This window comes from Cryptotermes secundus, unplaced genomic scaffold, assembly GCF_002891405.2.
Source record: "Cryptotermes secundus unplaced genomic scaffold, Csec_1.0 scaffold320, whole genome shotgun sequence".
Taxonomy (NCBI): domain Eukaryota; kingdom Metazoa; phylum Arthropoda; class Insecta; order Blattodea; family Kalotermitidae; genus Cryptotermes; species Cryptotermes secundus.
In genome coordinates this window covers 1,229,150-1,245,971 of record NW_019731221.1, presented here as the reverse complement: position 1 = coordinate 1,245,971, position 16,822 = coordinate 1,229,150, and the positions used below count along the sequence as shown (strand labels likewise).

The 16,822-nt window shown below is 42.9% G+C and overlaps 1 protein-coding gene across 2 annotated transcripts in view; it reads right to left on the bottom strand.

Annotated features, from left to right (window-relative positions):
- The window catches only part of LOC111866479 (ubiquitin carboxyl-terminal hydrolase 48), a 281,194-nt gene that overhangs the window by 190,878 nt on the left and 73,494 nt on the right, over positions 1-16,822 (bottom strand). The window contains exon 15 of one of the 2 annotated variants that reach the window (XM_023855454.2): positions 12,061-12,302. The exons of the other annotated variant lie outside the window; for it this stretch is intronic. Coding sequence (XP_023711222.1) covers positions 12,236-12,302 — 67 coding nt within the window. The 3' untranslated portion in view covers positions 12,061-12,235. Of the gene's footprint in view, positions 1-12,060; positions 12,303-16,822 lie in introns of those variants that run through there. 2 annotated transcript variants of the gene reach the window in all.

Here is a 16,822-nt window from a genome sequence, read left to right as displayed (position 1 = left end):
TAGCACAATACCTCAACCAACTACGCTACCGCGTGTCCAGGGGTAAAGCGGCCGGGGCGTGAAGCTTACCACTTACCTCCAACTAGTGTCGAGGTCAAGAAAATATCCACCATTATGCTATAAAGGGTTAAAATAAGCGGACGTCGGCACTTGCTGGGTGCGTCGATAAATTCACTCCGCACGCGAAACACGAGGTTACTGAAGGTTAATGCCAGTGGTACACACTGTTATCATTGCGATATTAATGCTTAAAATGGTCTCATCGACATGAAATATGCCTATAAATACATTCTGTATAGGAAAATAGTTACTTAAAGTTAAAGCTTGGGGTACAGATATTTATATTTCCCAGCAGGGCGTTTAAACAAGCTACTGCAACATCAAGTAGGTAGAAAACACCAATCCAGATCCTTAAGCCCCTCATTCTTTCAATGGATGATATCACGCTATCGTGATGGACCCTGACACAATAGAAAAATACACTCCCCCCTGAAAAAAAAAGACCATCCCCTGTAATGTAGATTATCCGGTACAAATCGCAAGGCTTCATACCATTCTCCTCATGTCCAAATGCTTCAGTATCTTCGCTAATGTACTCCCAACCCCCCACCCCCGCCCTTCTAGGGGCCCGGAGGGCGGGAACTAAAGAGGACAATGCCTGACTTTTTGCGTTGTCTCCCCCCCCCCCTTTTTTTTTGAAAAATGACAACATGCAACTCTGAAGGTCCGGTAGCAGGAAGGGGTGGGTGAGCCGGAGAGTAGGAGGACAGATTTGAAGGAGCAGATTCGCTGAACGTTATACTATGGATGGCATAGACCTTAATGTCTCCATTGAAACTTCAGTGATAAACTGGAATCGGCGAGGAGAGGGCACGGAGAGAGAGTCAACGTGAGATTAAATGATCTCCACAGTGCCCATTCCTCTTGGACAGTTGACAGCTACGTGGACATAGAAATGCCCTTGTATATTATTAACACAATCTGTAGCTTCAACAGAAGTCTGCCACTGGACCCTATCTGATCGCTTCTATGTCGCAAGATTCACTTCAATAGCATCCCCTCACCTGCGCCAAAGTTTCTCCAGCAGTCTCATTCCACCCACATGTGAGACTTTAAATGCATTTTACTGCACCTATGAATGCTACATGCCTCGCCCATTCCGCTGTTCTTGATTAAACCATCATAACATATGAAGTGAATAAAAAAGATCTTAAAGTTCCTCGCTGTGTTATTTTTCCGTATCATCTCGTTATTTTCTTTTGCGTAGTTGCTTGAGGCACTATGCTACAAGCCGAAAGGTCGCGGGTTTGATTCCCGATGAGGTCACTTGATTTTTCAATTGACGTAACCCTTCCAGCCGCACTATGATCCTAGGGTTGACTTAGCCTCTAACATAAATGAGTACCAGGAATCTTCCTGGCGGTAAAGGGCGGCCGACACGTAAGGCTGATCTCACCGCCATCTATGAGCCGACTGTCTAGAAAATGTGGGAGCCTCGACGTCTCACAACCCTATGGGCCTCCAAGGCGTGTTACAGGGATACCTTTACCTTTCCATTTACCTTTTATCTTAGGTCAAAATATCTGCTACAGTACATCGTTCTCAAACACCCGCAGTCTACTTCGATTGTGAGCTTCTGGCTTGTGATACTGTGCAGTCCTGTGCCTCCATCTTCAGGATCGAAATGTTAATATTCACCTAAAAGGCTACATGATGTCATAACTCGAAAGCACAAACTCTGAATATTTGCCGCGATGAAAAATTCGAAAATTTTCACCCTCAATTTATGTTCTTTCCTCAGAAATAGAGATCAAGCTTAATATCATACAGAACAACAGATAAAAGATAAACAATATGTGAGTGTAGAATGAATTCAGAAACCATACGCAGTTATACAAATGGCATGGCCTAACCGCGGTATTATACCGACATTTGACTGGAGGGATTGAAAATTATGAAGAATCTCAGCAAAGTCGGCCTCTGTCCCGCCAGAGACTCCAACCGAGAATCTTCTGAATGCTAGTTCACACCGTTACTGTTGTACCAGCCAGCTCGATCCGCTCTACACGAGACTCGGTTCAGCCTTACTACGACTATAAATAAATGAATCATAATTAGGTGTCTCCTGTACTGACGTCAGCAAACAAGGTATCTGAATAGAAATGTTCATTATCAACGGCATCTGAATAGGCACCACAGGGCAAATAACATGAATCACAACTGTCATGATTTTCTCAATCTGTAAAGGTAAAGAGGTAAAGTTATTCCTACACTCAATCACATAATTGAAGGCATACATGGGAGTGGAGGTATACTCCCATTATTCTTAACTTCGGCACTAGTTGGAGGTGAGTGGTCAGCTTCACGACCCTGCCGTTTACCCACGGGGAAAGAGACCCCGGCACCCACTGGATAGGAGGTTAGGTAGTTCCCACAACCGGTCTGGACTCTATGGATAGAGAAAAATCTCTTTCCCTCACCGGGAATCGAACTGTCGTCGTAAACCACATACTTCAGTCACTACACTGACTGCGCTATCCCGAGGATAATATTAAAATACATCTTGAAGAAGCATTATACAAGAACAACTCATTTGGCTCAAGACAGGATTAATAAACTGAAAAAAGTAAAAAGTGAATAACTGAGATGAAAATTAACCCTGATTTCAATGCATTATTACCGAATGATGAGGCTTAAACGACTTCGAATCAACCACCAGAATCTCCTTCCGTGTATTACAAACTCAGAGAAAATGAAGAATAAGTTTTGCCCGAAGGAAAAGCTGACAGTCGCTCCGGGACTCCGGGTGTATGTTTCCGGGACATGAGATATGAGAGTTTGGCATGGGAGGACAGAAGGTGGTGCAGGAGGGACAAGGAAAAGAGGAATGGAGGGTGGGGGTTGTTGAAGGAAAGGCTCATCAGTGTCAGTGCGGTCCTGATGCTGGTCGTGACGTCATTAACTCATCCATCCATATATCCCACTCCTAAATGCAGGAGTGATGTATGTACACATTTCCTTGTATTTATTTGATTTCGGTTTGCAAGCCAATTACATGTTACACAAGAACCTGACCGCACGAGTCTTCCAATCTGTAATAAATTCAACATGCCGAAATTTCAGAGACATTTGTTTCCACATAATTTATAGACAGGGCCGCTCATACATACTGGCATAATTAATAAATTAAATGTTACAACACACAGTTTCAACGACTTTATTGGATGGATGGATGGATGCGTACAAATATAGACGACGGTTCGGCCGAAGGAGGCACGGAGGAACGAATAGAGCAATTCGAAGACTTTCATGAAAGTCTATATTGGAAATTTTACACACAAAAAAAAAATCCGTGGTTTTCGTCCGTAAGCGAACTATACCGACCGAGCGACCGTCGCTTGTCGGTGAAGTTAGTTCCAACTTCGCGCCTCTGTGGTGTAGTGGTCAGAGTTCCTGGTTACAGATCCAGAGATACGGGTTCGACTCCCGGAGCTACCAGATTTTCTGAGAAGTAGTGAGTCTGGAACGGGGTCCACTCAGCCTCGTGAAGATAATTGAGGAGCTATTTCAAGGAAACAGCGGCTCCTGTCTAGAAATCCGAGATTAACGGCTGTGGGAATCCGTTGCTCTGACCATGTGACACCCTCTATCCGCCAAAGTTGGAAATTTCATATACGTAAGGCAATATATAAATGCAACAGTAGGCAGACCACGTAACGTCTAATGGCGGGATGACAGATGAATAAAGAATTATAAAGCATTTGGAAGGAAGGGGTCGTGACCTAATCGAGGTACTATCACGGCATTTGCAGGAAGACACTGAGGATGACCGGTGTCCTGGAAGAGATCAGAACGCAGTACCTGCAGGATATGAGCCTACAGCGGTACCGCTATGCCACCCCGCTCGGTAAATAGAAATGCAATCGCCAGATTATACACGTGACAGGTCCGGAATGAGCGCCATTTTTTATGGAAATACCTGCCCTATTAGAGAGAATGATACATATGTTGACTTCCCAGGACTTATGCAACCGGCGACGGAAATTTACGTTTTGATATACTTATTCCGTGGCCCGTAGTCCGCAAACGAACTATACCAACCGAGCGACCGCCCCTTGTCGGCGAAGTTAGTGCCAACTTTTGCGGATAGAGGGTGTCACGTAGTCAGCGCAACGAATCCCCACGGCCGTTAATCTCGGTTTGCTAGACCGGAGCCGCCATTTCCTTTAAATAGCTCCTCAATTATCCTCACGAGGCTGAGTGAACCCCGTTCCACACCCACTACTTCTCAGAAAATCAGGTAGCGCCGGAGATCGAACCCAGAACCTCTGATTCTGTAGCCAGGAACTGTGACCACTAGATTATAGAGATCCAGTTTTGATATAACACATATTAAGTTAATGTAACTCTTACCGCGCATGCGTGGGGGCCATTATATGTCCGATACCAGATTTTGACTGCGTTCACGAAAAAAAATTTGTGGATGATGAATGAGAAGAAATCAACTATGAATCTATCGTCCAATAAGAAATATTCTTATCTGGTCACTCGGTAAATATGTAAAGTACGAGAAAACAAAGACACTAGGAAAATATAAGAAAATACGAGACAACGGCGACAAGCTGTTTCATTGTGCCGACTAGTGTGAAGCAATTCCTTGAGACATGCGAACATGCAAAGTGCAGTAGAACACGACCGTCTAAAATAAATGGAGATACAAGTACAAGACATTCAGAAGGAGCTGTCACAGTTTCATTGTACCATCCGGTACAAGGCAGTTCACCGAGAAGTGTGAACATATAGAGTAGCAGAACGCAAGACATCCTAAAGAAGCTGTCGCCATTTTCGGTGTACCAATCCGTGTGAAGCAGTTCGTGGGGAAATGTGAACATGAGAAGCAGAGTATAGTGAGAGTATCGAAATAAATTATGATACAAGACATCCAGATGACGCTGCCATGATTTCCGGGGTAAAGAACTTTCTGAAGAAGTGTGAACATGCAAAATATAACTGATAACTGAAGCAAAAAAAAAAATCGAGACATAAACCAGCCAGTAAATCCCTACATAATTAGTTGCACCTCCCTCTAGGACCGAACTGATGCTGACAATTTAATTATTTATTTACTTATATCATCATGCGTTTTCTCTTTTCCACTATTTGCGCCCTTTCTTTTTCGTTTCCTCCCTCCATATTTTGTTTGCTTTCTCCACTTCTTTCCTTTTTTTGGAAGATAACTTACTAACTTACTTACGGAGCTGAGCCCTTCTTGAGGAGAAGCCAAATCTGCAGCTACTCAAGAATTTCCCAGCATTTTATGGAACCCGAAGGTTCATTACCGTGTTCACAAGAACCTGCCACTGGTCCCTATCCGAAGCCAGACCAATCGAATCCATATCATCCCATCCTATCTCCCTAAGATCCATTTTAATACTGTCCATCCACCTACGCGTTTGTCTTCCCAGTAGTCTCCTTCCTTCCGGCTTTCCCACCAATATCCTATAAGCATTCCTCTTTTCCCCCATTCGTGCTACATGCCCTGTCCTTATCTTCGACTTGATTATTCTAATTTTGGAAGATAATGAACAACAAATACAGATATGAGGACATGGCTTAAAAATGCGACGTCCATTTTTCTGCTCTCTCGTTCTTTCCTCTTCGGCCTGTGACATATTCATGTAGCAGAAATTATCTCGACTATCTGCTAAAGCAGACAGAGACCTGCAAATTCTGAATTCGCATGCACGGGTATCGAGATGTGGCTCACAGATCCGTGTATTCAGGGTCTGAGAGATGTACAGCAATCATTGCAGAGGGCTAATGTACATACTAGTAGCCGGTATAAAGTTTATTTACACCTCCAAATAAGAACGTAAGCCACTTCTGCGTTAACTGTGTTTTAGGAACTTAGGAGCATCAGAAGAAGACGAAGTGGGGGCTGGTTGTCTGCTGAAGATGTCCATCCCTCCCCAAAGCGACTTCGATCTAAGTAATTGATCTGGTCTGTGGAAGCAAGGGAGGATGGGGACGGGCCATTCCAATTTCTTGTCCGTTTCCGGTGAGAAATTAGCTACACAAGTGATGGTCTGGAATGTAAAAACGGACCTTTGCGTATGGAACAATAGGATTAAATTGTTTATGAACTATTGTTATGTTCAAGGATAAGGTTTTTTTTATTGCTAGTGGGGTGGGACTAAGTCCCTTGTACTGCGGCCACTTCTGGCCTATTGTACGAGCCCCAGATGATAGGTGAGGGTGATTGTGGAGCAATTGGTGGAATGAAGATTGGCAGGGAAAATTGAAGTACTCGGAGAAAACCTTCCCCAGCGCCACTTTGTCCACCATAAATCCCACTTGACCAGACCCCGAGATCGAACCGGGGCAGCCGCGTTGGGAAGCCAGCGACTAACCGCTTGAGCTATGGAGCGGCCAAGGATAAGCTTACTTCTCATTCTAACATTACCATGCGTTATCTGCACAAATGTGCATTCATATGAGAAGTCTTATCACTCCGTATTTTCCTCCGCACGTTTCCGTAACTACTACTGGGATTTCGACTAGATTTTACACAGGGGGGATACGCAGTAAAACTTGATAAACAACTTTAATTTTGATTCATTTCGGTCCACTCCAACTTTATAAAAAGTCCAAATCGAAAATATGTCGGGTTTCCCAAAATCGAGTTATGGTACAAAAAGAGTGCTAAGTGATAAAAATATAAATCTCGTGAAGATCTACACCTCTGATTTGAAATATTTCTCGACATTTTGAGAATTTAACGAAAATTCAAACAAAAACAATGGATGGCCCTATTCAGTCTTTTTATCTGCGGTGTAATAAGGTTTGTAAAATGAATCTGTATTTGCAACAAACAAAGAAATATTCCGGGACAATGAAATATTAAAAATGCAAAGAATGCGCTTTGGAGAATACGATTTAGTTATGCAGGCGTGTATTCAAGTTCTTTACATTTATGTTCAGTGAATTCACTGATGGGAACAATATCTTTCCTGGTCAGAAGGTGTGGACCCGATGACAAACAAACAAAAACAGACTCCGTGGCATGCAGTCCGCAAGCAAACTATACCGACCGAGCGACCGCCGCTTGTCGGCGAAGTTAGTCCCAACTGTTGTGGATAGAGGGTGTCGAGTGGTGATCGCAACAGATCGCCACAGCCGTTAATTTCGGTTTTCTACGCCGGAGCCGCAAATTTCCTTGAAATAGCTCATCAATTATCCTCACGAGGCTGAGTGGACCCCGTTCCAGACCCACTACTTCTCAGAAAATCTGGCAGAACCGGGAATCGAAACCGGGACCTCTAGATCTGTAGCCAGGAACTCTGACCACTAGACCACAGAGGCGACAAAACAAGTAAAAAAGCAGAAAAGTGGATATCGATTAAAAAATTGGTATCATACTTAAAAGTTTCGACCTACCCAAAAACTGGGTGTTGTGAGGGTGATGAGAGCATTACATCTTCAGTGACACAACACAACTACCACTAAAGGACTCATCGGCATAGATTTAGCAGTTAATAACAAGTTTTTATACCACGTTCCTCCTTTAGGGTGGTTTTCTTTGCAAGAAACGCATAAAGTAAAAGCATTTTACGGAGCTCGTGAGTATCTCTTTATTCATCTGTCTCATGTTCATATCCCGGGAATGTCACACACACACACATATCTGTATATATAATATTCCGAAACTCAGTGTGTGTGAATGCTTTCGAGGACGTCAAGCCCTATCACCCTGCAACCAACAATCACGTTAGAAAATGACACCCTATCCTACTGGACAATGAGTAACAGAATTACTGATTTCCTGAACGGCAAATTCCCTAACAATTGGATTAGTGAAACGGTGGCCACCACTGCCACCCGACATCACGGACTACTGTAGAGGAAAGAGTTGTAAAAAGCAGTATCTCCCTCGAGCATGTTCGTCATCTCCTGTACTCCAGACTGGAGTATATCTTTCCATTTCTCTTTAATTTCTGGAAGGTGCACAACCGGGCCGTCCATGCTGTCTTCCCTACCGACTACAATCAGCATTTTGGGGCAGGGCCACTGCACGGCAATGAAGCTGGATACAAAAAGGGCACAAAGAATTTCCAACTCCTCTCATGGAAATTTATACCGTAATGGATTCTAATTTGTGTGTGTGAATAGGATCTCTAAGTCGGTGGAAATGCCCTTCTCGTTATACTAAGTAAAGCAGTTTCTGTTCCTTATTATATGAAATATTAATCGTAGTCAAGAGACGAATGTGACAAAATACAGAGGAATCGCCGAGTGCCACACTGTGTTCGTGAATCGCACCAGACAATTCCTGGGAGAATGCCATGAAGCAGGATACAAGAAGTTTGTTCTGCATCTTTCCCAGTTCACCGTTCACAATTGCTCTCCCATTAGCCTACAAGCCGTGTAATCTACGGAGACGTCGTTAAACAAACAACTATAATTATTGGACTGCTAAATGATAGTATCAGCCGGTCACGGTAGCCGAGCGCTCTAAGGCATGAACTGTCTTCGCTCGCTCGGAAACCGGGATCGTGGGTTCGAATGCCACTCAGGGCATGGATGTTTGGTGTGTGTATGCGTTTATTCTGTGTTTGTGTTGTCCTGTGTTTAGGTAGCGGTCTTCCGACGAGCTGATCACCCGCCCAAGGAGTCCTACCGTCTGTAAAATGATCATGAAACTGAGAAATCAGCCCTAAGTTCCGAAGTGGGAGCAAGACGAGAAACAAATAAATCGACTGTATCAGGACGAAGGTTTTGAAAACTCACACAAAAAGAAAGAATGGAATGAACAAAAAAAATTGAGAAGAAGCCTCAACAGATGGATTAAATATCTCAAGCAAAAAATTCATGAAAATATTTAAAAATTAAATTCCGACCTCACAGAAAACACTACGTGTCTCCATTACAAAGGCAAACCGGTCAATGTTGTTTACGTACATAATCTATTTTTATTCTGAGAATCCTAAAAAAACCCGTAAATACATCCTAAAATACGTAAAACGCAGTCTTTGTGAATGTTACAGCATGTGGTACATGTAGCAACCAAAGAGGGTTAAAGGGTTAATTCAACCCTTAACGACTAACATTTGTTTACAAAGAATGTGCTTGCCCCGAGGTCTGTGATGCTCTGAAGCTAACATACAGGCCTTACGAGTGCAGAGTACAAATGAAGGTTTTAATGTCATTTCCAACAGACGGATGAACGAAACTGTGTAGAAACCGACCTGTACCAGTGAATCCATCTCCAAGAAACAAGCGACGCAATCCATCACGATGTGGCAACAAACACCAAGGGGATACAGCAGACATGATCCCTCTTAATAAAGCGAGATACTGCAGCAAACTGTACACAACTTGCTGGGCACGACAGAAGCAACTCCACAAAATGACTCAATTTTCCTCTACAACGATCCATCGTTTTAAAAAATTTTTGTATTTGACACATGATATTGTTCTCGTTATGATATACACCTCTTATCAGAAAATGTTTCTATCTGAAGAATATTTAAAAAAATGTAAGGGAGAATCCTTTACGACTATACGGAGTGTTATACAGTGTGCCCCAGAAAGAAAGGTCTATTCTGGGACGTCAAACTGCTGGCCATTCATGTGTCATATTCCGGTTTCCGAGATAGAGCTATTTCGCTGTACAGTTCCAAAGTTCTTGATGGGAAAAGAGATCTTACGTGCTGTTTCTAATACTGGTATTTATTGTTCAAGTAACAAAGTTGGTACAGTTTACCTAGTATAATAATTTTTCGAAAATTCCACCGTCAACGTCAATGCACTTTGCAACTCGTGAGAGGACATGGCGTGTTGCTCGTCTGAGTACATCCAAACCATTGTACAGTGAAATATCTCGGAAACCGTTCGGAATAGGACACATGTGCATATAAACCTTTTTACATAGAGGGACCGATGCTATGTGACCTCCGAGAATACTGACCTTTCCTCCTCAGACATCCTGTATGCAGCGATTTTCATCTGCAACAATTGAGCAACATCGCCAAAAAGACATGTATATCAAACTTTGGTCATATATGACGGAAGAAGAGTCGCCTCCGTGCCTAAGAAACGTGGCATTGAGGTGTACTTGAGAAGTGCAGGCAGAGATCCACGCATTCTTAATCTGTTCTAGATGCAGGTAAGTGGTCAGTTTCACTACTAAGCGGCTACACCATATAATGAACAGCACTAGAGTGGTTTTATTACCACAGATTGGTAATCTCGACGGTAAATATTCAGACTCTGCCAACACGCGAAGGTTTCCAATTATATAGTTTCGTGAAGATTCGTTGCAGGAACCCATTTCTGCGACAGGCTCATTTACGTACGATTCAAACGCGGGTAAGTAAATAAATAGGGTAAAAACACATTTTTTCAAATTTACGTACCAACTTACGAACTCATTACTATACACCCTCAAGTGTCGTTCGCCGGAATAAATATGTCACATCACATCGAAGAACAGTGTAGCCTTATGTTTCTGGAATAAACTGTTTTGAAGCTATATTTAAATTCATCTTACTTAATGACTTCCCTTCTTACATTATATACAGAAAATTCATTTAGGATGAATTTAAATATAGCTTCAAACAGTTTATTCCAGAAACATAAGGCTACACTGTTCTTCGATGTGATGTGACATATATCAAGCCAAGGAAGATGAGGTTCGCAGGGAATGTAGCACGAATGGGGGAGAATAGGAATGCATATAGGATATTGGTGGGAAAGTAAGAAGGAAAGAGACCACTGGGAAGACCAAGGCGTAGGTGGGTGGACAATATTAAAATGGATCTTAGAGAGATAGGATGGGATGGATTGGATTATTCTGACTCAGGATAGGGACCAGTTGAGGGCTCTTGTGAACACGGTAATGAACCTTCGGGTTCCATAAAATGCTGGGAAATTCTTGAGTAGCTGCAGAATTGGCGGCTCCTCAAGAAGGGCTCAGATTCATGAGTAAGTAAGTAATAAGGCCGTGCCATAGCTCAAGCGGTTAGTCGCTGGCTTCCCACGGCGGCGGTCCGGGTTCGATCCCGAGTCTTGTCAAGTGGGATTTGTGGTGGACAAAGTGGCGCTGGGGCATGTTTTCCCCGAGTACTTCCGTTTCCCCATGCCAATCTCCATTCCACCAAATTCTCCATCATCATAATCAGCCGGGGCAGGTTACAATAGGCCAATCAGTGGCCGCCGTGCCGAGTGGACCCACTTGGACTCCACCCCCCACTAAGCGAATTTAAAAAAAAGTAAGTAATATATATATATTGTACATAACAGGAGACAGTTTATGACTGTATATGTGTGTGCGAGCTTTCAGACTGTGTATTATCTGTATGTGTTCAATGCTCTATAACACTAAGGCTCGCCATTACTAATGACCCTAATTCAGTTCCGTCCACATCCCATACTCATAATTTATCCCCCCCCCAAATATTATTATCTTACCATCCTCTTTTAAATTCTTTAAATTACTTCTTTATAAGAGCTTTCTGCACAAAAGGAAATCTGTATACATTCTTAGTCTTCCCTGTCCCGGCTACATGACCAGCCCATGCAGTCTTCATACAACCGGACAGAAGAACTAGGATCTGGAAGCTGTCTGATGCTGGAACATTTTGGTGTGGAACCAAGGTTTTACGTGTAACACATGGAATGCTAGGGACCTTAAACCGCCTACTGTTAGAACAAAGGTTTAACACAACAACGTCTGTATAAACTGAGTACGCAAACTAACTCACCTCCCGTACACTGGATTTGGGCCTCCATCTCTAACCCTTATATGTCCACCCTTCAACCACCCTCGACTTACCCTTGCTTAAGCACAGGATGCAATAACAACGCTAACAAGAAACGCAAGCAAGGACAAAACGAGGTTTGTACATTCACAGGGAAACATAGTCACATTAAGTAGATACAGATGAGACACAGTCCGGCAGCAAAAAGGAAAGGGTGTGGGTCACAGAGCGGTAGCAGCTGATTGGAGGTAGATGCTATAGATCCCCTTTTATTTCAAGTCTTCAAAGTCCTGCCTACAGTTTCAACTCACGTATATCTCACAGAGGGAACAAAGTAGTGAGAAAGTATTTGGCTTATTTGTTTATTTAATCGGTGCTGAGGTCTTCTAGGTCATGGCACCGTACTGCAGTCTGGTAGGTGAGTACAGACGTTTCGGAGGAACATCCTGCCCCTCATCTTCAAGGTTTCGGTGAGTTCAACTCCGACGACAGATGCGACAGGCTATATTCCTCAGCGATGGTACTGACATACCAGACAACACGCTGTCATAACATAGTAGAATAAAACATGAATCACCAACACCGTGAAAACGTCATATCTTACACTGTCCATTCAGCTTTTCGAATAGTATTTTCAGGTGTTTCAATTGCAGTGTTAATGAGTTACATATCACGAAGCATATATTTCGAAGGGGACAGTTTTAATCTTTTTCAAGCTTCCAGAAACTAAGGAAAATGAAAAATGGATATTTTCCATAAGTCCAGATCACTGATGCTCCAGAAATGGATTCAGGTAGTACTTCCCTCTTTACGACGCGCATTCAACGTCCTTAGTTACAGGCATATATAGACGAATGGGCGGATGTTCCGAATTCATAAAGATGTGAATAAAAGAGATAAAAATCTAAAAAAGGTGAAGCTGTCCCTGTAACAGGCCGTGGAGGTCGATATGTTTGTGAGAAGTCGAGGCTCCCATTTTTTTCTCTAGATGATAGGCTCACAGACTGCGGTGAGGTTGTCAGCCTAGCATGCCGGCCGCCTTTTACACCCCAGGAGATTTCTGTTACACATTTCTGTTAGAATCTGAGTCGACCACAGGGCCATAGTGCGATTGGAAGGATGAGGTCAATTGAAAAAATCCACCTAATTGGGACTCGAACCCAAGACCATCCAGCTTGTGGCATAGTGTTTCAACCAACTACGCTATCGCGTACTCCGACAAACTGAGTAGCTACCAGGTTTTCAAGAAAGGCCTGTACAATGAAGTTTATTTCTTAGCAATATTATTATGAATTTAATTTTTTTGCAGTATGGCGGTTTCGTGTTTGCTCCTTTATGTGTATACCCACACTGTATAAACGCTGGAAAGATAAAGTTGTCCCTGTGCCTAATTGAGCGCCACGCCGTGAAGACGTACGGAGGAGTGAACTGTAGCGTTCTTAAACTCGGTCACAAATGGAAGTGAGTGGTCAGTTTAAGGTCCCGGGCGCTTTGCCACCGGGGAAAAAACCCTGTGCCCATTTGAGAGGACAGGAGGCTGGACAGGGCCCAAAGCCGATCTCTATGTTGTGGAGAAGAGAAAAATCTCAATCCCTGAGCAGAATCGAACTAGGAATGCTCCAGTGTCCAGACCTCAACATAGTTACGAGTATTATAATGACTTAGCTACCCTGGCTCCGTATAAATTTGTACCAACATTATGTTGTTCACTGCCCTTTGCCTGAGACAGGCCTTGTACCTGACAAAACGCTTCCGTCGATGGTGGCACTCCAGTCTTCAGGTGACTGAGTTGTCATTATACAAACATGGCCGTAATTTTTCATTTTAAAATTGGTGGCAAAGATGGAATCAAATGTAGAATATTCTCAGTAATAGGGTAGTTTGCCAGCCACTAATCTACCAGTATAACAACAACCGACCACTTTAAAATGAACAAGAGTCAACGTCCGAAACGTCGCAAAAATAGAATACATGCCTAAGAGTACTGGCTTTCTGGGTTTCGTTCATATCTAATATTACAGGATATATTGTATATTCTATTTCGTCGAAAAAAAAAAAAGTTCCCAGATACTAAAATAACTCAGATTTAGTGACCAAATTAGGTTGTCCTGATTCAGGTAATGTCACGTTGTCCCTACGCCTAATTAATTAAGCAATATGTCATTAAAACATGCGGGGAAGTGGAGGGATACCTCCATTATTCTTAAACTCGGCCCTAGGTAAATATGAGTGGTCAGCTTCACGACCATGCATCTTTATCTCCTGGGATAGGTCCCCCATTACCCGTTCGAAATGAGGTTTGGTGGGCCCCAGAGCCGGTCTGGGCCCTGTTAAACAGAGAAAATGTCTTGCCCGTGGCAAGAATCGAAGTCCGGTCGTCCAGCCTGTCGCTATACCGACTGAGCTATTCCGGCTCCGGGCAAATCTAAAAACTCAGCAAACCTAATTGTAACATATCATCGTTATAAAGCTTTAGAATTGAAATACAGCCAACAGATAATGACCAGCATAATTATATTACAATGAATTGGACCCCTATAAAATCAGTGCATCACCTCTTCTTCATTCATAACCATAAGAGCATAATTCGATGCTCCATAACCTCGGCAGCAGATACAACGGGACTGTACACGCTCCTTTTCATTCCGACGCGGAATGCGAAAGCTACCAAAAGTGTGTGGGCCTAGAAGAGGTCGAGGGGGAGGAATTTATAAATGACTGACACCCTAATACTTAGAGAATTTAAAGGTTGCAGAAGGGACATGAGCGGACAGGGCGGGATTTCTGCCAACAAGGGGAGGCAAGCGATATGACAGGGAATATAACTGGGGGATTCCCCCGATCTTAAGACTCCAGGTAAACAGGCAGTCAAACCGGAGAATTTTGTTGTTTCAGTTAAGCTTGCGGGCGTGAAATTACTTTTACTCGCGAACCGTACATGGACATTTCGATATGACCGCCGACAGAAAATACAGCAAAGGAAACTATACTTCAAACATTGACCAGCCTGTATCAGATATTCACTTAACGGAAGCAGACGTACTCTATACACACAACATAACACAAAACATCATTATCAGAAAATAATTCGTGCAACTTTAATCCGGCTCAGGACAGAACCCAGTGGCGGGATTTTGTGAAAAATGTAAAATAAAATTTCTAGACCTTGATAGAGATTATTAGCTTCTCAAGAATAACTATGACTGTTATTCTCAATGTGTCACAACAGAAGAGGATCACACTCATCTTCCTCAGAACCAGTTAGACAGGCCTATGATGTACAAAAGGACAGCAGAATGTGTGCTAAGCTGGTTTAGCAGTGCCACTTTTACTGAGTAATTTCGCAGCGTACCTCTCGATAGCAAGATTTTCCAGAACTTTTCAAGTTCACAAATTGAAGTCAGTGAGATCGTGAATTTAATGCATCCCTCATGGGCTTTTCTGTGCGTTAAGTGGATCACGGTAAAACAAGCACCTTTTNATTATTATTATTATTGTGTAATAAGTGAAAAAAGTAAAGCTATCCTTGTAACAGGCTGTGGAGGCCCATAGGGTTATGAGATGTTGGGGATCCCACATTTTCTAGACAATCGGCTCACAGATGGCGGTGAGGTTCTCAGCCTTACGCGCCAGCCGCCCTTTACCTCCAGGAAAATTCCTTCTACTCATTTCTGTTAGAGGTTGAGTCGACCCCAGGGCCGTAGTATGGCTGGAAGGATTAGGTAAATTTAAGAAATCCACCTCATTGGGATTCGATCCCGCGACCTTCCGGCTTGTAGCATAGTACCTTAATCGACTACGCTACCGCGTGCCCCTTTATCAACTGATATTTTGATTTTCGTGATTGTATAAAGTATTACACAATAATACCTTATACAGTCACGAAAAACAAAATGTCAGTTGATAATTAGCGGGAAATATTTTCAGTAACGCGGAAACAATGACGCAGACGGTGTGCCACTCTTGCATTAAGCCCAGTGCGAGATAAATCCGTGTCAAAAATTAATGCATCACAAAAGTTAATTCAATCTAACACAGTCCTTCAATATACGACAGGCCTAAAATGAACGAAACTAAAAAACAGAACGGGTTGAATAAAAAAATCCCGCAAATCTAGAAATTCAGGTTTCATTGAAACTGACTCGTAGTTTGGGCGATATTACTCGCAGACGGACATGACGAAACTAGCAGCCCTTTTTCTTTCAAAACTCACCAGAAAATCGATGTTAAAATCATCTGAAACTAAATTTGAGTAAGTGTAACAAAATATGCACGATACTAAAATTGCTGTGAAGAAATTGTTGCTACTTTCCGAGATCGTGAGCCTGACACGCATGCTCAGTTCTAGCCTCATAAACAGATTAGTAAAGTTTAACCGTTCATGTCTCCATTCCTGAGGTTGCATGTGGCAGGCAAGGGGATATAAAACCGAAACAAAATAATCCCGCACCGCGTGACAACGGATTAAACCGCCATGTCACAGAACTCAAGACACTAAACCTCTGCTGGATCATTTGGTTACAGCGACACACGTGCTCCAGCATATTGATTAACATTCTTCCTGTCTTGGTTAGCTAGTGGCTCTTTACCGGGTGAATGAGTGGATTGCTAGGGCGGCGAGTGACTGAATGGAGAGATGATGGACACGACCGGATGGATGGACAGATAGAGGGACGCGTGGCAGAGTGGGTGAACTGATAGGAGGTCGGTTGGGTCTGTACATGATGGACGGGTGAACACACTAGTGGGTGGATGGTTGAGTATACACAGATGGACGAATGGAAGGGCGGACAGACAGACAGGCATAGATAAATAGGTAGACACAGAAGCTGGTTCGATAAGATGGGAACAAAGTAGTGAGAATAGATAGATAGATAGATAGACAGACATACAGATAGATAGACAGACATACAGATAGATATATATATATAGACAGACAGACAGATAGATAGATAGACATACATATAGACAGACACAGACAGATAGATAGACAGACATACAGATAGACAGATAGATAGATAGACAGACATACAGATAGATATATAGACAGACAGACAGATAGA